At 41.9% G+C, this 22053-nt stretch overlaps 1 protein-coding gene across 3 annotated transcripts in view; it reads left to right on the top strand.

Annotated features, from left to right (window-relative positions):
* Positions 1-22053, top strand: part of COL5A2 (collagen type V alpha 2 chain) — a 232878-nt gene that overhangs the window by 142434 nt on the left and 68391 nt on the right. For 2 of the 3 annotated variants that reach the window (XM_019523080.1, XM_019523079.1), the window contains exons 6-13: positions 1440-1493; positions 7415-7525; positions 9453-9530; positions 11630-11674; positions 15066-15119; positions 16267-16320; positions 18931-18984; positions 21281-21334. In XM_019523080.1, coding sequence (XP_019378625.1) covers positions 1440-1493; positions 7415-7525; positions 9453-9530; positions 11630-11674; positions 15066-15119; positions 16267-16320; positions 18931-18984; positions 21281-21334 — 504 coding nt within the window. The remainder of the gene's footprint in view (positions 1-1439; positions 1494-7414; positions 7526-9452; positions 9531-11629; positions 11675-15065; positions 15120-16266; positions 16321-18930; positions 18985-21280; positions 21335-22053) is intronic. The other variant, XM_019523081.1, reaches the window with a different exon arrangement.

Below are 22053 nucleotides of genomic sequence, written 5' to 3'. Positions count from 1 at the left end.
CCCTGCCCAGCCATGCCTCCTCCCTGCTGCTGCAGCAGGAGGCAGCAGGGCCCTTTTTGGGAGCAGCAGCCTCTGTCATATTGTGGGGGAGTGCGAGCCCCTTCCTGGTGATGGGCTGCACTGGGGGGCTGGCAGAGCTGTGGCTAGCTGTGCATGGCAGCGCTGGGGTCCTGAGCGGGCCAGAGCCCTGCAAGTCCCCCACAGCACTCCACAGCCCAGCCCCTGCCGGGAAGGGGCTCCCACTCAGAGAAGCCATGGCGGGCTGCTGCCCATCACAGTTACTCACTAGTTGCTTCTCCAGCTGCTGGGTGGGGCCAGGCCTGGCCCCCACTGCTGTTCTGTGCTCAGGGCAAGCCCCCTCCCAGCAGGAGGGGACTTATTCAGCCACTGGCACTGGAGAGCGGTTTGCCTGGCCATGCTGCAGCCTCTGCTGCTGTGTGCTGGGGCCAATGGTTGAATATGCCCCCTCTGGCTGGGAGGGAGCTGGGCCCAACACAACCCTGCTGGTGTGCGAGCGGCATCTCCCTGCTTGGGGCAAGCCCCTCCAAGCTGGAGCGGGCTTATTCAATCTCTGGCCGTGCCCCCCACAACTTCCCTGCAGCTGAGGACCACTCTAGTGCCCCAAAGTGCCTGGCCTGAGCAACTGCAGGCAGGTGCCCGCGTTGCCTCAGTGCAGAGAGCATGTTTGCCCTGTTACGAACTGGTTCAGCCTAGGCTAGGCTAGACTAGGTTAGACTAACCTAAAAAGGTTGAATCAGTTCAGGCTCTGGCTTTTTGAATGTCTGTCCCTAGCCATTGTCTTTGAAAGGGTTGATGCCAGATTCCACTGTTATATGCTTGTATGCGTGTCTGGTGAGGTCTAGGGTATCTGGGCCTGATCCAGTGTTCTTTTGAGAAGGCAGAGTGCTTTTAGTGTGAGCCTGTCCTTCAAGGGTCTTTCTTTTCTTTTCGTCTTCTTCTTCTGCATCTAGCAGCCCTCTGCTTTTTGTCCCACATGCTTTGAGTTGTTACAGCACATTCAGGTCTGTGCCAGACATTCTGACCCTTTCGTCTTTCCCTTCCTGGGGACTATCTTCTGTTGCTACTTCCTGATTACTCGTTTTATAGTTTTTCCTTTTTTGGTTGTGACTTTAGCTGTTGTGTGTGGGACCTCTCTTTTGACATTTTCCATTGTGTGTCCACTCATAGATGTTTAGTAATTTAGCTGAATGAAGGAAAGGAGGCTTCCTATAGAATGAACTCTGCTTTTTGGGTGTCTTTTTTAAGTTCAGTATTTTTGTACATTTTTTTTCACCCTTTGGAATAATACAACCATCAGTCAAAATGCTCAAGAGCAGCAAATTTGCAACTAAAATTAAATTAATTTTTCTCTGTTCCATTCTGGGAAGAAATGAAAGGCCAATTAAGAATATACTTAATGGTTTTAATTTTTCCTGTAGGGGCCTCCAGGCTCACAAGGACCAAGAGGAGAACGAGGACCAAAAGGAAGACCTGTAAGTAGCTAAATGTTCTTAGGTACTTTCTTAATTAGTACATTTAGGCAAAACTGACCTCAAATTGCTTAACTGATTTTAGAGCTGCTCTGACTCAGTGCCCTCTACATATTCCTGCTGTTCCGCACCCACATCCCAAAAAACAAATTACAAGTACAAGATTTTACACCCACTGGTTCTCTGATTAGTCTAAAGTCTGAATTATGTATTTGGAATAATTGACCAATGTCTAGCGTCATTTCAGCTAACACATTAGCATTTGCCAACAGTTACCATAAATAAAATATATGATGGCAGAGTTTTCTTTTCTATTAAAAATAGAAGAAAACTGTAGCATATATGGAAACCAAAAGTAATTGCTAACTTTTGAACAGTGTCTATTGTGTTTCAGAGGCTGCATTAACTTACTGCTCAGAGTATTTTGTAATAGGAGCCAGAGCTCAAAATAGAAGAATTAATATGTGAGCACATATGGTAGCATGCTAGTAAATACTATTACTAAAACTGCGCTACAGATACAGAGGCTTAATAAAGGAATTTTAGCATCTGTATGTAGAAACCACAGAAAAGCCAAAAGGGAATAAGAAAGATATCAAAGGAGTACATGTTCCTATTGGAACCCCCGCCTCCCCCCCTAAAATGCAGAAGTGGCTTTTAGCAGGTTTTTAGATTTAAATTGTTATATTCTTTCAGTTTATATTTGGATATTCTCTTATCCCTTAGGACAGAAAAAGTTTTTACTTGTTGTATGTGGATTTGATGAAAAGCCAGACTCCTTAGGCTATTTCCAGCATTTCCCTTAGATAATAATTGTTGTCTGTAGATTGCCATGGTGTTCTTTCTGCACCAAAGATAGTAAGCTCATAACCTCTCTGAGAGTGATACTGAGCCAAAAACTCCTGCTTCATGTGTCAGTACAAGATGCTTATAGAACAGTTGTTAGTACCCACAGAAGTCCTAGAAAGACACTTTCAAAATAATCCTAAAACTCTGCTGCAGGTACAGTTTAGAGTTCAGATTAGGATGACACCTGAAACAGTTCCAAGCGTCACAATGAGTAACATTTCTACAAGCTGGTAGATAAGCCTGAATTCTATTAGTTCAGTCCTATGATTTTCTCCAGAATCGCCATAAAAATTATGCTTATAAATACATGAACTTTCTAAAAGTCAGCAAAAATTTTGGAATTCTTTTGAAAAAGTTTAAGGCTGATGTTTTCAAAGGAGAAAGGGAGTTTTTAGCTCCTTGCAAAATCTAAGCCTAAAATCTTGGTACTTGGATTATAAAATATCTATCTATCTATCTATAAGACATCCATAAGCTATATATGTAAGACCTAAGTCTCATAATAGATGGTGGATTTACATGCACAGGTCATTAGGTTTGTAAATACACATTGTATTTTGGGAGGAGGACTTTGCAATAAGCAGCAGAATTGCTTTTTCTTTAGCTGAGAGAGGTAGTTAGCCATGTTAATCAGAAGTCAGTCAGAAAGCAGCATAGATATGCCCCTTTACAGAATACCTGAAATAAAAAAAATATATATAAGGTATATCTATATATGTCTATATATATCTATCTATATGTATATAGATAGATAGATATTAGGGCAGTGTGAAATGGCTGTTTCGATTTGGTTTCAGATTCGGCCATTTCAGAGGACAGTGATTCATTTCAGTGTTTTGGATCACTGTCCAGTTTTGTTTTGGCTGAATCTCCTCCGAATCTATTTCGAACAGGCTGCAAAGGAAGCTTTGCATAGCTCTACCCAGCCAGGCAGGGCTTGGGGCCAGGGGCTGCAGGGCCTCAACGGGGAGCAGGCTGGGGCTGTGGGTGGCTTGTCCAGGGGAGGGGGAAGGCCACTGCCCTCCGTGCAGGCAAGGAAACCCCTGTGTGGATTTCTGATCCCTGTCACACCAGGTTGAGGGGCAGTGCAGAGTGGTGAGCAAGCCTGCTGGTCCCTGCTGCGTGACTTGGCTCTGCAGGGAGCACAGATCCACGTTGGGGGTCTCCTCTCCACTAAAGCCCGGTCTGTGCTGCCCCGGCGATGTGGTGCTGTACGGGGTGGGCAGCATTGGCAAGGAGACCCTGGCACAGATCTCTGCTTCCTGTGGAGCCAGGTTGTGTGGCAGGGACCAGCACTGCCCTGCTGTGCGACCTGGCTCCACAGGGAGCAGAGATCCGTGCTGGGGGTCTCTTCACTGCCACTGCCCACCCTATCCAGTCCCGGGGCAGCATGGGGTAGGCAGCGGCAGTGAGGAGACCCCCAGTATGGATCTTTGCTCCCTGCGGAGCTGAGTCGTGCAGCAGGGCAGTAGTGTACAGCTGTTTCCTGCAAGCCTGGCTCCGAAACTCTGAAATTTTCCAAAATATTTCGGATGCCTTTTTTAGTTTTGGGGATGTTTCTGAGACTTCCGTTTCAATTCGGATTCAGTGTTTCGGGTGCTGAAATGGCCTGAAACACCTCTGAAACAAAATGGTTGCCAAAATTTTGTGCAGCCTGAATATATCTATCTATCTATATCTATCTATCTATATCTATATCTATATATAGAGAGAGAGGACACAAGCTGCAGTGAAGTTCAAAAGCTTTTGTTCTCTATATATTATTTACTTAGTTTATAAGGGTGTGTATTAACTTTCCCACAGTTAAGCCAACTTAACTTTTTAAAGTCAACTTACCGTCAGAGCACGCACATGTATGTGGAGCAGAGTGGACTTATATGCAGCACAAGATAATATACCTCTGAGGTGTATTATCTTGAATTACATTAGTTAAGTCAACTTAGCTCACAAGATAACTGCCGCCCTGTCAAGGATACTAAAAGTCATTGCTTCAGAAATTGATAAAGAGTAAATTAAGTATTTTTCATCAAGCTGTATTTTCTTTCACTGTAACATCAAAAGCGAAACTTGTATTGATCTGTTTTCTGAATACCAACCATGGTGGTCCGGTGTTATTTGCAATATATTGCATGCATGTTTAAAGGTTGCCACCTTGTGGACCTATTTGGAATATTTCTTCCTAAGAACATCACTATTTACTAAGAGTTTCTAAAAGATGAAATATAATGAAGTTCACTGGACATAATTGTTTTACAAGTGCAAAATACTTGAGATGTGCTAAGCCTAGTTATATAGTTCACCTCTCCAAATAAACACCTAACTAGCTAGATTTCCACCTGCAGTATTGGGGTTGCAGCTGATAACTTTTAGTGGTTAAAAATATTTCATATTTTATTTTCCACCACTACAAAATATCTGTCTGAAGGGAAGGCCAGGTAGAAAGCTAGGGCGTTGCTTGTGTTCCCATTAAAACAAAATAAAAGAAAACATCTGGAGACAACAGATAAACAGAATGGCCACTGTTTTAAGAAGTGATTATTAATTAGCATTGCTTCACCTTTGGGGTATGCAACTTGAGACAGTTTAGGTTTGCTTTTCAAGAGGACTAGTGCAGAGCTCCTTCTGAAAATCAGGTCTGGTTGAAGTGACTCGGGGCGGGGAGCGGGCATGGGCTTCCAAGATCAGATGTTATTTTAGGAAAAGCTTGCCCCTATTATTAATTGGCATACTGTTTTCCCTTTGATGCATGTTTTCCTCCCCTCTGTTTCATTTTGAGACAAAGGAAATAAAATAATGAAGAAACACGCTGTTCCTGTTTTAGGTAGTAAGTTCTTTGGGGGCTGGCTTTGTGTCTACTTATGTTTAAAATAAAAATATTAAATAATAATAAAGAATTGGATGCACAAGTAAGTTTCCTGATGAGACTCAAAGTCTCTTACATGTATATAAATCCATCTCTCAGGGTTATGCTCCTTTTATTCCTGTTATTTTATGTCTAGCCTACTACAACTGAAGTTCCAACAGCATATGTACTGCTAGGATTTTAGGACATACCACCACAAAAATATATCTATATAGAATACAGAATTATGTAATAAATCATTAACTTGCCCCATGAGAGTTTTACAGTGTCCTGTGGTCAAATGTGTTTGAAAGCTTCTGTTCAGGAGAACTTCCTTTCTAATGAAAAAAAGATGTTATTCAATAGACATAGGATGCATCGACCTGAATACTTAACTTCACATTAGCATAATTTACTGCAAATTAAACTTGTGTGTCTACACATGCACATCCTGACTTTGCAGTAAACCTCTTTAATCCCAAGTAAATTTTCTACCTGCAAATGCAAGTATCAAATTTACTTGAGATTAGTAACAGTGCTTATGTAGATGCCTGACAAAGAGCAAAATCTTCTCCCGGCCAGCCATCTGCCAGGGGGTGGGAGATAGGTCCCTGTCCCTGGGAGCTGCCTGCTGCTGGGGCAGACCCTTTGTCCCAGCACTGGCTACATGACCATGGGGCAAGTGCTGGGGGATCCTTATCTCCCAGCCTCAGCTCCATGGTCATGGGGCTTGGGATAGGAGACCCTTATTTCCCAGCCTGAGCTCTGCAATTGCGGGGATTCTTATCTCCCACCCTGAGCTCTGCGATCATGGAGCTCAGGCTGGGAGATAAGAGTCTCCCAGCACTGGCGCCGTGGTCATGGAACCAGAGCTGGGAGCTCCCTGCTGGTGGGGGCAGGGGATCCTATTCCCTGCCCAGCTCCATGAGCACGAGTATAGAGCTGGGCAGGGGGGGGAAGGCAGGGGAGCTTGTTCCCTGCTCAGCTCTGCACTCATGGAGCTCAGCAGGGAACAAGCTCCTCAGCCTGTTCTCCCTGCAGCTCTGCACTCTTGGAACTGAGTGGGGAACAAGTTGCCCAGCTTCTGCCTGGTGTGCAGGCAGGGGTTGGGAACTGTTTTGGTCAGGGACAGGTTGCAGCCCCATGCCCTAATCAAGTGATTGAGGCACAGGACTTAGAAAGAGATGCAGGGGTGGGGTAGGTCCCATCCCCCTGCACCGATCTGCTGGTGGGGCAGATAGCTGCTAGACTGTGGCTAGCTGCCCCACTGGCAGATTAGGGCAGGGGGCTGGGACCTATCCACCCTTGCAGCTCTTTTTAAGCCCCATGTCTCTATCACCCAATTGTGGCACAGGGCTGGAACCTGTCCTTGAGCAGGACAGTTCCCAGCCCCCACCCTGCATACCAGGTGGAGGCTGGGCAGCTTGTTCCCCACCCAGCTCTGTGAGTGTGGAGCAGAGCAGGGAACAAGCTTCTCAGCCTGTTCCCTATCCCTCCTCCCCTTGCTCTGTGCTCGTGAAGCTGGATGGGGAACAGGTTCCCCTGGCCCAGCCAGCAGTGAGCTTCTGGCACCAGCCTTGCAACTGCTCTCAACGTAAGAGATAGGGGACATTATGGAAATCAAAACCACATGACTGAAATGACTTCTCTAGCTATGGTCCAGATTCTCATCTAATTTAGACAAGAACAAGTTTGAAGTAACTTCATGGCAACAGTGAAATCTTCCTGGGCCTGCTGAGTTAGTGATCAGAATATGGTGTCATGTGACAGGTGGGCAGAAAATACATGAAAGTTGGCAAGTTTGTCTCTGTTTGGAGACTTCACACTTTCAACATCGAAATGTACTGTCCTTATATACTATTCACCCTTCTCTACTTTTAGAAAAATGGTTCTTGCTCCGCTTATGCTGTGTTCAAGGCTAAACATTTTTAAAGCTCATAACACTATTTATTAGTGTTATGAGCTATTCCTGAGGCTCTGAAAGGGCCTTTTAAAGTTGCTCAAATTTATCTCTGGACTTATAGGATGCTGCTAACTCTAGCCAGTGCTTCTGATCTGAGGATGAGGAAGATTCATGAGAGATGCTGTCTGGTTGAGGACCTTTCAGCAGAAATATTAGCTTAAGAACCAACTAATTATTTGTAAATTCTGATGAGTCTCACGTATATATGTGTGTGTGTGTGTATGTGTGTGTGCATGTGTCTGTACTGTACACTGTTGTTTTCCTTTCCAGGGTGCCCGTGGTCCTCCAGGGATGGATGGGGAACCTGGTATCCCTGGACAGCCTGGTGATCCTGGTCCCCCAGGACATCCAACCCACCCAGGACCAGATGGAGTAAGTAGGGTAAGTTTTATAGTCACATAAGTACAGAACCTGGGTTGATGAAGCACCAGAAAAGGCAGGGTATCTTTGCACCTTATAGACTAACCAAAAGTGTGCATGTGTGTGTATGTATAGAGAGAAAAAGAAAGAGCAAGATGGCACAAGCTTTCATGGGTTGAAGCTCACTTCATCAGATGCTGGTAAAGATCAACTGAGTACCCTCAACTCCCATTCACCACAGTGCCTTTCAGAGACACAAAACTAATGGTTGTATGACCATAGAAGACTTGGAATTGAAATAATGCGACTAGGATGCCTTTTCAATCATTAGTTGCTGCCATTCATTGAAACAATGATTTCCTGTTTGGTAACATGTGGTTTGAGTGAAGCATTGTGAATGTGGTGCCAGCTCAGGGCTTTGTGATCAGCAGTTTTCAGGATATAGCTGTTATGCATGTCTATAGATGCAATGTAGATTCATGTTTATATGTGTGTTATTTAAATCAGGGCTGTCCAACTTGTGGCCTGGGGGCTTTGTGCAACCCACAAGGGATTAATATGTGGCCTGTTTCCCCCACTGCTTTGGCTACTGCTGCCACTGGGCTTTCCATGCCCTCCTTCCCTCCTCCTTCCTTGTCCCCAACTCCAAGAAGGGTGCCAGTGGTGTGGAGCAAGGCCCGTGGGCTGTGCAGGTACTGTCCACAAGCCATGTGAGCCCATGTGAAGGTAGACAGTCCAGATTTAAGTACATTGCTGTACATTTCAGTTACTTTTCACTTAAGCTTTTGTTGATTAAAAATGTAAGTTAAAAGTAGCTAATTTTTATGAATGTTTAAGTGGACTATAGCGCTCAATTTTTTTTAGCATCTATGAGTAATATGAATCCATTATGTTTATGTGCTTGGTAAAGACTATCAAGATCCTGTTTCTCCTTTATATTTAATGGCTGGAGAAGGATTGAGAGAGGATGAAATCTTTTCCTTTTTATTAAACAGGGTTGACCTTTTGAAACAAATTGTTGAAATACAGGGAAGAAGGGGTGGAACGTAGGTGTCAAGAGGGATGACTTCAAGCAACAATGATGATGAAAAAATTGGAAGGGATGATATCTCAGGAAAGCCTGAAGGGACCTTGCTTATATATTTTAACAGCTAAAAAACAAAGATCCCTTTCCAAAGCTCTTTTACAGATACCAAATGACTTTAGACCTGGCTCATAGGGATTAGAACACTAGAGATTCAGGGAATCTTGGAAAAGTTAGTAGAAATAAAGGGATGGAATTTAGCAAGAAGACATTTAGGTTGCACATTAAATAATTTAATAACTGATCAAGCCAATTAAGATATGGTTAAGACTGATGCCCAGAGAAGTTGTGGATTCCCTATTGCTGGAATTATGCAGCTGGAGAAAGCAATCAAGGAGGATCCTTAGGACCAATAGCTCTGGATATGGTTTAGCTGTTCTACAAAATATGTCCATCTCCAGGGTCTATGAAACATAAGATTAATTACAAGCTAATCATGCTGGAATATATGTTACTATATTGTTTATTGCGAGCATTAGGCACCTTATTGAAAACAAAATTAAAATGTGGATCTTAGAAAGTGTTGAATGCTGTCTTCATATGACATTAAAATGCATTCAAATTAGAACTTACTGAAAGAGAAATCTAGTTAATTTCCAGGATAGATCGCTCTTACCATTAAAATGCAGTATGTTCAGAAATTAACAGAATAGTTTGTTACCTTACTACTGTCTCCTGCTGCCTATAGGCCTGCTCCAGCTTTCATTTGAGTGAATATGTACTGTATGCTCATCTTTAAATGACAAAACATACTAATTAATACTACAAAGCCAATATAAGTAATGGTAAGAGTAAACTGCATACCTTTCTGCCTTACATGATAAGCACGATTGCTTGCTAAACTCAGCCTTCTCATGTTTGCAGCCGTTTGCAGCTCAGATGGCAGGTTTGGATGAAAAAACTGGACTTGGTAGTCATATGGGACTCATGCCTGGTGCAGTGGTAAGAATGCATAGATTTCTTCCTTAGAACAGAAGTAAAGTAAAATACGTAAGCAAATAATGAATACAAAGTGAACTCATCCACCCAAACTCCATATGTTTCCTATATATAAACATAGTCACACAGAAAGCTTTAGCTCTGTTTGAAAAATAAACATTAAAGAGATTTAAAAAATGTTCCCTTTGTTAAAATGAAAGCTTCTTCCCTTCCTTCTTTCCTCTGTTCTTAACTTCCACTGCCATAGAGGTGATCAGAAATGGACAATCACTTTTCCCATGATTTGAGCGGTTGCTAGAACACTGGTGCAAGGCATATCATGTTCTATAGTAACTGAATACTTACCTTTAAGTCTTTTCTTTCACAGCCTGACCTCAAAGCTGCTCATTTTTAGCAGACATTAAAAAGACCAAATAGCTTTTGAGAACCACCTATGGAGTGACAGTTGTGCTATATTATTGATTTTTTTTAAAAGCTTCTGTTTTTCTGTTCTGACTCATACAGTTCCCAAGGTTTCTTTTCCCCAAGGTTTACTTTTGCAACTTTACTGAAATCTTCCATTATTCATGACTTCAAGTGAACTGAGGCCTTAGTTTTCATTTTCCACTTTTCTCACTATAATAGTTCTTTATCTCCATCTTAGTGGTTACATCTAGTAATCAGCATTATCTGTGTCTCACATTTTTTCATTGCTTTGTGCTGTGGTGTCTTGAAGACACTGATAACAGCTAAACATGTCAGATAGCCACTTTATTTATTTTTTTAAAAACTTTTTAAGTTTTCCATTTTGATTTGTAGAATGCGGTCAGTGCTTAACAGACAAAAAATATCAGCTACTTCAATTAATCCAAAATTATGCAGCATGTCTAATTATTGATTTGCCTTCCTTATAAGACTTTCCTATAATATATATGTCCTCACTCTTTGGCTATGTTGCTGCTTGGAAATCCCCTTGCATTTAATAATTTTGTTGCCAAAGCTATCTTTCCTAGTTTCTTCCCACTTTAAAAACATTTCTTCAGTCATTTTGTGATAGTCTCTTCACCCTAGATATTGCATCCTCTTCTGCTGCATTTCTAACAGCTCCATACAACTCTATTCTCTTTATTTTTCTGTCCTTTATTCCCCCAAATCTTATTTACTATTGCAAAATCCCTTCTTTCCATTGTCGTCATGATTCTTCCATTGAAGCCAATGCGAAGTCCACTGAAGTCAATACAATCTTGCATTAACTTCACTGGGTTCTGATATATTTTCTTTGACTGTTCTAGTAAACAGTCTTTGACTATCATGCACAAGCAGCAGTGGTTTGCTTATTTGTACTTCTTGTTATTAAAACTATATATTGGTCTCTTACTGTTTCCTTCTCGTACCCTCATTTTGTGCTTCACTTTTAAAATAAAGTAATGGTAAATCTACTTGGAAGCCACCTATTCTTTACATATGACAGAGAATGAAGTTTTTAAATTTTGCATTCCTTGTGGCTTTGTCACGATTCAAGTTATCTATTACATAATTTTTTCTTGTTTTCTAGAATTCTAGGAGGTGGGCAAAAAGTACCTATTCTCTCCCCTACCCGCCCCAACCTCTGTTTAATGCTCTGGTATTATTGGGTGTTAGCAGGATAGATACTGTAGAGCACTGGTCCCGTGATCCTATTCATCTGAAGAATGATAGAAGGATTTGAATTTGGCTGCATTCTATTTGACAACATCTTGTCATTTCATTTATAATTGTTAGACATTTGCCAAGCCTTGGTTCTAAGGCCTCATCACTCATTCTGAGGTTGGGGAATGATGAAGAGCATTCTCTTCCTAGAGTCAGCAACTCCACAGAAAAAAACAGCAGTCCATTGTTTTCACACACTTCTCCCACCTGGATTTACATATATCCTATTTTTCTGCTTGTTCTTTGATTTCCTTCTCTTACACTTTATCTACACTGAACATTGCAGTGCTTTTGGAATATAGTTCTCATTTTACTTCCAGGGGCTTTAACCATAAAAATGTCACAATCAGTACACCCTGTTTTGGCTCTCTATAGAGAAATTGATTTGATTTATTTTTTGGAAACTGTTTAATAAGCTCTTGTGTTCTTCATAGGGTCCGGTGGGTCCAAGAGGTCCTCAGGGTCTACAAGGAAAACAAGTAAGTGATTTGTTTTGAGTTATTAAACACAGATGTACAAAAAAAAGGCAGAGTACATAATAACTGTATTGGGCACATACCCTTGTATCATGGCACGGGGTCCTGCAGGATGGCCATGATCTCCCCAAGGCCCCCTTACTGTACCAAGTTGGCCCAATGGACACCCTTGATCCTTGCCCGCCACGTCTTTGATGCTAAATATATAATAGGGAGGCTGCCTTTACATCCTCTTGGACATGGTTTGCTGACCCCGTGGACTCCTGGATCCCTGGTGGGTCCCGTTCTGCCATGGGTGTTTTGGGGCACCCTAGCCTTATGGCTCCAACCACCTCTTTATCATGCCCCAAGCCTCACAGATGGAACTGACGTTGTTCGGTCTGGGCCTTGTTATAATTTGGCCCCCTGGTCCTCCCTGGGCTCTCCGCAGCCCTGTCTCACACTGTGCCTTCACTGGTGCTCGGGCTCTCCATGGCCCTGCAAAATGCTGCACCCTCTCTGGCACCAGGGTCCCCACACTGCTGTGGGGACTGGGAGTTTCTTGCACCCCTGAGCCCTAGGGGTGCAAGCCCTAGGGATCTGTGCATCCCTGCAGTGTTCCCCTGGGTGCAGGGGTTTCCCACACCTCCTGGGGTGAGGAGATCACTGTAGCAGTGTTTCTCCAGTCCTGCAAGTGCGTGGGGCACCCCCACAGTTTGAAGCCCCTCAGCTAGGGTATATGGGGCTCCATGCTGAAGGAGCTTGTCAGAGCAGCAAGAGCCTTGGATTAGGCTCCTTTTGCATTGGCAATAAGTCACTATGAGATAATTCATGATCCCACAGTTGCGTCCCCTGCCATGCCAACATGCGTGGCAGAAGGCACAATTGTGTAAATTGCCCATTAGAGCCCATTGCACTTTTAGCTTCATGCTGGCAGGGCACGGTGACTGCCCACAGGTGGTGGCAGCTATGTTGGTGTCAGGGGTATGGTGGTGGCGAGTGGGGAGCTCCTGTAGGCAGCTGCAGTGGTTTTGGAGGTGGGGGAGGGAGTTGACTGGCAGTTGGTGACCACCCGCAGACACCACCGACAGTGTCAGTGGTGGGGGGAAGGGGGTATGTGGCAAGCAGTGACTGCCCACAGGTGCTGCCGGGAGCACTGGCAGCAATTTTTACAGAGGGTGCACTGCCAATCTCAGGGGGTGCACGTGCACCCACATGCACCCCTTTGCATCACCAAAGATAGAGGGGCCTCAGAAACACAGTGAACTCTTTATCTCTAGTGTAACCCCATTAACTTGAATGGAATTAAACATAAAATGTAGTTGGTTTGAAATTACCTTTTTTATCATATACTTATTATAACTGCCCTTGATTCATGGTATTTTTATTCAAAGAAAATATAACTCTCTTAAGATACCTTTTTTTAAAAGTTTTCCTGATTGCATATCTTATAGAAAGAATAGCTTGCAATATATTAGCCCATCCCATTGTCACAAGGAATTAGACAGGTTAACCCAAGCTTGACATATTTAGCACAGGTCACCATAGACTATTCCAGGTAGAGGACTTGACCATTTCTATTTCATTATTACTTTTTGATGCTAGACCACTGGCCTCTTGACACAAATACAGGCCTTCCGCTGATCTTAGGTGCTTGTACAGTTTCCTGTAAATTCATAGTTTGGCTATCCATCCAATTATAGGTATAGCTTTGCTTTGAATTTACAAGCCACATTCTGCCAGTGTAATGCCGTTTGAGTGGTGCCTTATCTTAGAAGTAGTCTCATTGATTTTTGGCTCTTCCCTACTGCTATATTCTTATGAAGTAATTATTCTAATTCTGTTTTTTAAAAAGGAGTTCTTTCTTAGGGCCTTGTTACACATTGCACTTTGAATTGTTCAAACGTTGAGTGGTGCTGAGTGTTAGTGCTAGCTCGAGTTTGGGGCACTCACACCTTAAGGCTAAAACCCTTCTCTGTTTCTCACCTGCACAGTTACTTGCCACTACAGGGCTGGTGAGCCAGAATAGACTTTTGCCCCTGCCCTAAGTGGAGGTGTGTGAGAAATGGGTTGGGGCGGGGGGGTGGAAACATGAAGTTGGGATGTGGAGAGTTAATGGAATGGAGGTGGGTAATGAAATGGAGGGAAGAAAGGAAATGGCGGTGGGAGAAGGGTGGTGAAATGAGGGAAGTCAGCCACTGAAGGATAAAATAAAAAGAAGTAAAATAATTAAAAAGAAATAAAGAGGAAATCAACTAAAGAATGTCTCATATTTTAATAAACTGGAATTTGGGATTAGGGCCTTGGGAGTGCTGGTCATGAGTCTTGGGATGGTTGGGAGGTGGGAACAGTGAGGGAAGGGAGTTTTGGGGGAGCTACTGCCCCAGCTCATGGGAACCCAATATGCCCCCCTAACTTGTCCCTCTTAAATTCCCCAGACTCCATTCCTGGACTCATCTGTGCCCTGCAAACTGGCTAGCTGGCATGTGCTCTGCAGATTGTTTGCACAGAGTTATACCCCTGGGGGCAAGAAAGTCATACCCCTGGGGGGCAGGAGGAGGAGTTGGCCTGGTGCCAGAACTGCCCCCTGGACAGTAGAGTTTAGGGACTAGAAAGTTTGCCCACTGAGAACAGGAAGGTGGGGGAAGGGACAGTGCATTGTGGGACGATGGACAACTAACTGAAACTTGGGTGGTTCATCTATGGGGAGTGGCCACACATTAATGGAACATGAGCTGGATAACATGGATCAGAGATAAACCTGCCTTGGAGTGGTGTAAATTTAAGATGTCTAAAGTGTGCTTAAAACTAGTTTCAGATGTTCAGGTGTGGACAATCCAGGGGCTAAGAGCTGCAGGAACTGCCTAAAATCTGTGTGTAACAAGGCCGTTAGAGTTACATGATACACTGAGAAAGGTAACTAGAAATGACTTTGTAGTGATGGTTTTGGATGATTCCAGAAGACAGTTCTTAATTCAAAAAGACCAAATTGTTATTAGGCTAGCTTAGAGTCTTTGGTTCATTACACATTTTAATGATGACATTTTTGAATACTGAAAAATTCTGGACATTAAATTTCTTTGATTTTCATGATTAGGTTGGAGTAATATTCGAATGGGATATCAGTGGACTGAGATACAAAATTTACATGGGTTCAAGACTTTCCCAGTTTGAAGAATTTGGAATCTAGTTTTCATTCATTCCATCATCACAGTACAGTGGTGATTTGACTGTAGCTGCTCTCACAGTTCAGGTCTGACTCTAAGCTGCCCTGAGGATTGTGATTTATTTGATACATGATACTAACTAGAATTAGTATTTGTTTCTATTTTTTTTTTGTTATTTGTAATGAGTTTTTTCAACCACAGCCTTAGGTTCTAATCTTTTTATTTTGTCTTTTTTGGGTCACTTTTAGGGTGGTCCTGGCCCAACAGGTCCACCAGGTGAACCTGGAGAACCTGGACCAATGGTAAGATTAAATTAATATATATGCATCTCTCCAGTAAGAAATGATATCCAGCAACAGCATTATTTACTATATTTGTCTACAGTACCTTTTCTCATGCTGTATAGCTATAATTACTATATGACGAGACATGTGGTCAGAACTGGTGACAGATTTTTCTGCGGAGTCACTGAATTTCAGTAATTTTTAATGGCAATAGTTTCCATGCTTGCAGTAAAGGACATCCATTTTAATAATAACAATAATTAGCACTTTTAATTGATCATAGGACAGAAGATACTGGGTTTGGTTAATCAAAATTAGTCTCCTGCAACTGAAAGCTACCATCTAGCAAATACTTATCCAAACAGGTTCACGAGGACATCCATTCCAGACCCTCCCACACACTATAACCACAAAGTGCATTTTTATATAGCTAGGATCTTTACAAATATAAAAAAAAAACTTATTAAAACACCCCTACATATGATGTGCAGGATAGAAGGATACACAGGAGTGCCACCTGTGGTTTAGGCTCATGAAGCATTAGGAAACTGGTTAGGTCAAATATTCCAAGATGATCCTAAAAAGTGGACTTTGTTCCATGCCACAGAGAATGACAAAAAAAAACAATGATCTTTCGGTAACCTGACCTGGGAGAAAAGTCCTTTCTAATCCTAAATCTGGCTCCCAGCCTTCATCTTGAAGCATTGGTAAGCATGGCAAAGACTTGGCAAGAAGAGATTAGAATGACTTGCCTAAGGTCACAAAGCGAGTCAGGGATAGAATACTGGTTCTCCTGACTGAGATGCCCAGGCTATAATCACTAACTATTTTTGTCTGGTAAGAAAGTGGACTCACCTGATGGCAGTGTACTGTACCTCTGAAAGGCCCTTGGTCATAATCCTGACCAGGAGTTTGAAACAATTGTGAAGTACCTATTTGCCCTTAACGAATCCATTCCACATCTTAAACAAAGTTAAATGTATCTTTCCTTTTGAATTGTGAGATAGAATAGTTAGGAAGGGCATGCCAGTTAAGAGTTACAGTGTTGCTGAAAAATAAGATCACCTTCTTTACTATATCTTATAAAACAAACTTCCAGAATGAAATATATGAGGTAATGTTTAAATTAACATATTCTTAAATATTTAATGTATTTATATCTTAGGGTCCAGTTGGTTCTCGTGGCCCAGAAGGACCTCCAGGCAAACCTGGTGAAGACGTAAGATTATTTTTTGTTCATTTTGCAATTTGTTTCTCTTTAAAACAAGCACTGCCTTATCATTTAGAGGGTCTGACTAGTGGGTGGGTATGTTCTGATGATTCTTGTTCATTTCCATTTCAACATACCCTAACTTTTCATTGAATCTGGTACTATAGCTATTAACCTTCAGCCTAAGACGACAGGATAAAATTCCTATCTTTTCAACATTCTTATTTCTACTCTTTATCTAGCTCCCTTGTGCCTGAAAGCTTGTCTAGCATCTTTACTGACTATTCACTTGTTCCAATAAAAAGATAGCATCAAAATTCCTTGCTTCCCACATATTTCTTAGACGATTATGGCTATAACAACATCCAACTCTATTATAGTTTTGGTATGGCATGCAGGGGCTCACTCCCCCAGGGCTGTAATTTTCAGATACCTGATATAGCATATCTGTAATGTTCCTTGACCCTACTTTTGAGATGCAGCCTTATTCTGAGATGCTGGTATGAAATCAATCCTTAAATAATGCATAAGAGCTTAAGAAAAGTTTGGGAGCAGGTCAGTTAGGAAGAAAAATGCATTGATAGGATGTTTGGATCTGGATAATAACATATTATTGGTTTCAGAGCAGTGGTGCTCAACCTTTTTCCCCATGGGCCAGTTGGACAGTGCTCTATCTACCCATGGGCAGATTGTGCTGGTGGTCCCCATCTGACACCCGGAGCTGGAATGCTGGACAGTATTCTACCATGTGGAGGGGAAAGGGGAAAGCCCGGCCCCAAGCCAGCCCTGCAGAGGAAGGGAGCATGGCTTGGCCCTGTGGGGGAAATGGGGTGTGGCTCAGCCTCAACCCAGCCTAATGGGGGAGGGAGAAGGTCCTGCAGGGTAGGGAGAAGGGAACATGGCTCAGCCCCAACCTGGTCCCACAGGGGAGGAAGGCAGCATGGCCCAACCCAGCAGAAGGGTTGGGGCCATGGCCCAGCCCCAGTCGGGCCCTGTTGGGCTGGATGGGGGGTGAGGGAGGGCACTGATCCATCTCCACCAAATTTCCTGACCCAAGTGGAGAGCCCTGTCGACAAGATGCCAAGGCTCCATGGGTCGCATTTGGCCTGTGGGCCAGAGGTTGAGCACCCCTGTTTTAGACCATTTGAGTTGCTCCTGAAGACTTAAGTACACCTATAAGTGAAAGAATGAGACAACTGTGATGTATTATTAATGTGGCCTCTGCCACCAAGTTGAAATCTTATATACCTAAGATGAATTATTTTCTGGTAAGGTACATATATATTTGTTTGTAAAAGCAGGGACAATACATTTTAAGCCTGAATTTTAATAACTGGGGGAAGATTAAGGATAATAATAATAACAAAACACTAGATAAAGATTCAGTTCCAAGTTTTTTTTTTGCATGAAATAAACTATATATTGTGGCATCAGAAATTCCCCTGCTGACACATAGGGCTCACCCAGATGAGTGCCCATGTGTAGAAGTGTGCCACTGTTTTTGTTGCTCTGCACGCCCTTGCATGTGGATTTTGGTGCATGGAAAAATGAACTGCTTTGGGGAAATGACCATTTCCGTGCTCCTCCCTGCTCTGGGCCTGCTAGAGGAGGGGAGATGCTCTGGCTGGCAGCTGGAGGACTCTTCTTGGAGGACTCAGCCTCCATGCCTGCCAGTGTATGCTCCAGGAGCATAGATCATGCCACTTTTTTTTTTGCTCAGGCTTCTTTTGATACTGGGATCTCCTGGCATCAAATTTTGGCACTGCACTGCAAGTTAGTAGTGCGGCAAACAGATGTACATGTGGCGCATGTCTGCGGTGCCTTAAACAGCTTTGAAGTGCCCATACAGTACAAATAATTATAAGAACAGACATTTTAAGAAGGGATCAACTCTTAATTCACTGAAACCAAATCAATATATAACAGAGGTTATATTTCTCTAATTCCCAAACTTATAAAGATTTCTTAGTTACCTTTTTGATGTGCTTTATTCCATTTCCAAGCCCAGTTTCCATTTCCAAGCCCAATTCAGAGCCCCAGGTGCTTTATAACAAATTCATAGGGATGGTTGGTTGGTGACTAGCGCTGACTGAGCAATCCTGTTTAAAGTCCATTTACTCAGCTCATGTCAGGTTTCTTTCAACTTCAGGTTGCGCATAAAATGTTTTCATTGAGTTATAATTAAGTTATTCAAACAGTTGAACACTAATAAAGAAAAATAACAAGCCAAAGCCCAAGCCCAAGCCAATTTAGGTTAATATTGCCAGAGAAAATTCTTAGATCGTAAATAAAAATAATTTAATACAAAATATTGCATTTTTACTAATTCAGAGGAAAACAGATCTACAGCACTACCTACAGTTGGGCACATAGGTCAGTTAAAACCAGTTTTCCAGAATTTTCACAATAATTCTGCTTTTTAAAAATGCTACATTGTTATGTTTATTAATTTGGTCACCATAATTAAATACTTACCCAGGGACACCTGTGCTGTTGCTGGATTGAATGTAAACAGAAAATGATGATTTGCTGAATGAGAACATGAACTTTATTGGGAAGATTTTATATGATAGATTTTATATGATTTATTTTTTGACCCTGTTATATGTTTTATTTTAGGGTGAGCCTGGTAGACCAGGACAAGGTGGTGAGGTTGGATTTCCAGGATCTCCAGTAAGTAAACACACACATTGGCTTAGATAACTCTAAAAATAAAGTTTTAAATAAGTATTACAGTTGCTTGTTCCAAGGTAATGACATGAAATTATCACACCCAGCCAGTGCCCCTTTTTTGAGTGGTTAAATTAATTTTGTTGACACCAAATTTACACCAAAGGTGAATATGTTGGGTGACTATATGTCCCTTTTTAGCCAGGACAGTCCCAGATTTCAGAGGCTGGTCCCAACCAGCTGTTGGGACTTATAATGGGTATCTTTTTATACACAGGGGCATGGGGCACAGTCTGAATGGGAGTTGAAGTGGTGCAGAGTACCTTGCAGGCACACAGCCATACTGCTACCAGTTTGTGAGAGTGTGTTTTGTGTGGGGGGACTGATAATGTCCTGGATTTCCTAGATGATGTTACGGGTTTCGGGGATTTCCATATGGTCAGCCTGTGAATATGTCCCTTATGACATGAGGCAGCATTTCCTACTATCTTGCATTGCCATTTACGTCCATGTATAATAGGTTTCTATACAACTTTGTAAGTTGCACAATGCACAGCAATTGTTCCCAAAGTTTACATTATCATTTTTCAAGGGAATATTCTTTGAGCAATATTGGGGTTAGTAGTTAGAAATGCTGCGAGCAGTGTCCCATTCACACTCTCCAGGATAAAATGTTCTGGTGTGTTGTGTCTGGGAAGGAAATATCTTGAATTATCTCACAGAATTTATGATTCCTAGAATACCTGAAACTTCACATATATGTATTTATATACCTTAAGCATGCAGCTGGTCTCATTGACTTATAAGACTACTCATATGCTGAAAATGTGTACACTACAGATGTTTTCTCATGGGGTGAGACATTATTCTCAATTAAGTAGTTTTCAGATTGTTTGGAGTTTTATAGCTCACATCCAACACATTAAACTCAAGACCAGTAGGCTAGCATGCACTCTGGAACAGTTACCCTCTCATCAAGCTGCTTCTGGTGATAAGATCATCTTCCCCTTTCTTTAACATTTTAGAGCAATTTTAAGTTTCTGAACATATATTTTTCTTTAAAGCCTGTAATAACATTGCTGGCATTGAAAGACATATGCAAGATTTATTTTCTGCTAGAGAAAATGTAAAAAATATTGTGCAGTAAGAAATCCTTTGGTAGACTGGGAATGTTGATGTGCTGCCAATATTTCAGCCAAAGGGTTCCAGAAACATTTTTTGCTTAGCCTGTGATAAGTTCAGTTTAGCAGGTGTGCATATGTTTGCAGAGAGGCAAAACAAGGGACTGGGGAATATATGAATTTGTTTTCCTGTTTACACAAAACTTTCTAATCACCATAATCAAAGAACAAAGCACAGTACTGGGCAAACAATGTTTTATCATTGGAAAAATATTTGAAAAATATTAATACACTGTCCATGAAAGCTTTACTGATTAAATTAATGCCACGCTATAACGGTCAACTTGTACAACTGGAAAAATGCCTGCAGGTGAAGGCTTTTTCCTGGGGCCAGAGATCATGTTTTCCTGTGATATTCCAGTTAGTGCCATCTAGTCAATTCAATGCAGACAATATATAACTTCATCTTCTTTGATTTTCTAGTCCTGTATTATTTCCCATTGGACTTTGTTTAATAAAAGATCAGTTGTACTGACTTTGATAATAAAAGTCCTTTTACACTCATAATGCTAATAAAAACAGATCTCCCCAGGTAATGTTTATCATTTTGGTTTTTATTATGCCAAGATTATGTACATTGCATTCTTCTGTTGGTATAATTTAGCTAAATGATACTCAACCATTTTTTTTATACCAAGCTAGAATCTGGAGAGCAGGAAGATCACTCCAAGGGTGTTGTCTTCCTGTGCAATATATGCCACAACAGACATACTATGCCTGTTGACACAAGGTAGTACAGTGTTGACAAAGCCTGATCCAAAGTTTCTTAAAAGTCAATAAGGAATATAATGCGAAGCTAGTAATGCTGTGAACAATAAGACCTCTAAAGTTCTCCTGGTCATTATGTTGACTTTAAAAGGGTATTCTTCATCTATACATCCTCACTATTGTATGTTGTATGTTTCTATCACCAAAGTGAATACATTCAGTATATAGCAATTAGGTAGGTATACCAAGACCCAAGTACTTTATTTTTGTTCCCTTCTCTATCTGGTTCAGTAGTATGTACACTAAATACTATAGGTGGTAGGTATGTCGGTGTACCTACTCTTCACCATAAGGGGAGCATCTTACTCCTGAGGTCTAGGTCACATTATCTGTGTTTGTTTTTCTTTTAGGGGACACGAGGCTTTCCTGGTGCTCCAGGTCTTCCAGGTCTCAAGGGCCACAGGGTAAGCCTTAATTATCTGCTTTCCTAAAAATCTATCACAACAGCTCAGTGTACAGACAATCAGTCTGTTAGATGCTTGTAGGGATTAGACCTATTGATCTCTACAAATAATGGCAGAAACATGGGAGATAGGAATGGAAAATATCTACTAGAAAAACCTGCTCCATCTCCCTTTAAGTTGATCCTTTATAGTACATTTTCTAGTGTTTCTCCAGTCCAGTTTCAGGTAACATAGAAAACTAGGAAAAAGTTAGACAAGGTTCTTCGTGTGAATCTGATATCTTTTATTAAATAGTTGGAAAATAATTATTAAGCAAGCTTTTGGGTTCAAAAACCCTTTGTCAGGCTAAGGAAGTTTCAGCAAACAAGCACCAAACCTCGCTAACCTCATCACCAGAAGCAAACTTCCTCAAGCCCAGAACACACCAAATGGATCCAGACCACGCCATGACAAGAAATGCAAAACCTGCCAACACATCTCCACCACCCCCACAATCACTACACCCCACAACAGAGCCATCAGCATTCCTGGATCTTACAGCTGCACCTCCAGAAATGTAATATATCTCATCCAATGCACCAAATGCCCTGATGGAAAATACGTAGAAGAGACCAAACAAGAACTGCACACCAGAATGAATGTACACCGGAAATCTATCAAAGACAGGAATACCCTATTACCTGTGGGGGCACATTTCTCATAAGATAACCACTCTCTCT

The sequence above is a fragment of the Gavialis gangeticus genome, unplaced genomic scaffold (assembly GCF_001723915.1).
Source record: "Gavialis gangeticus isolate Ggan-Ray unplaced genomic scaffold, GavGan_comp1, whole genome shotgun sequence".
NCBI classification, from domain to species: domain Eukaryota; kingdom Metazoa; phylum Chordata; order Crocodylia; family Gavialidae; genus Gavialis; species Gavialis gangeticus.
This window is presented reverse-complemented; position numbering and strand designations above follow the sequence as displayed.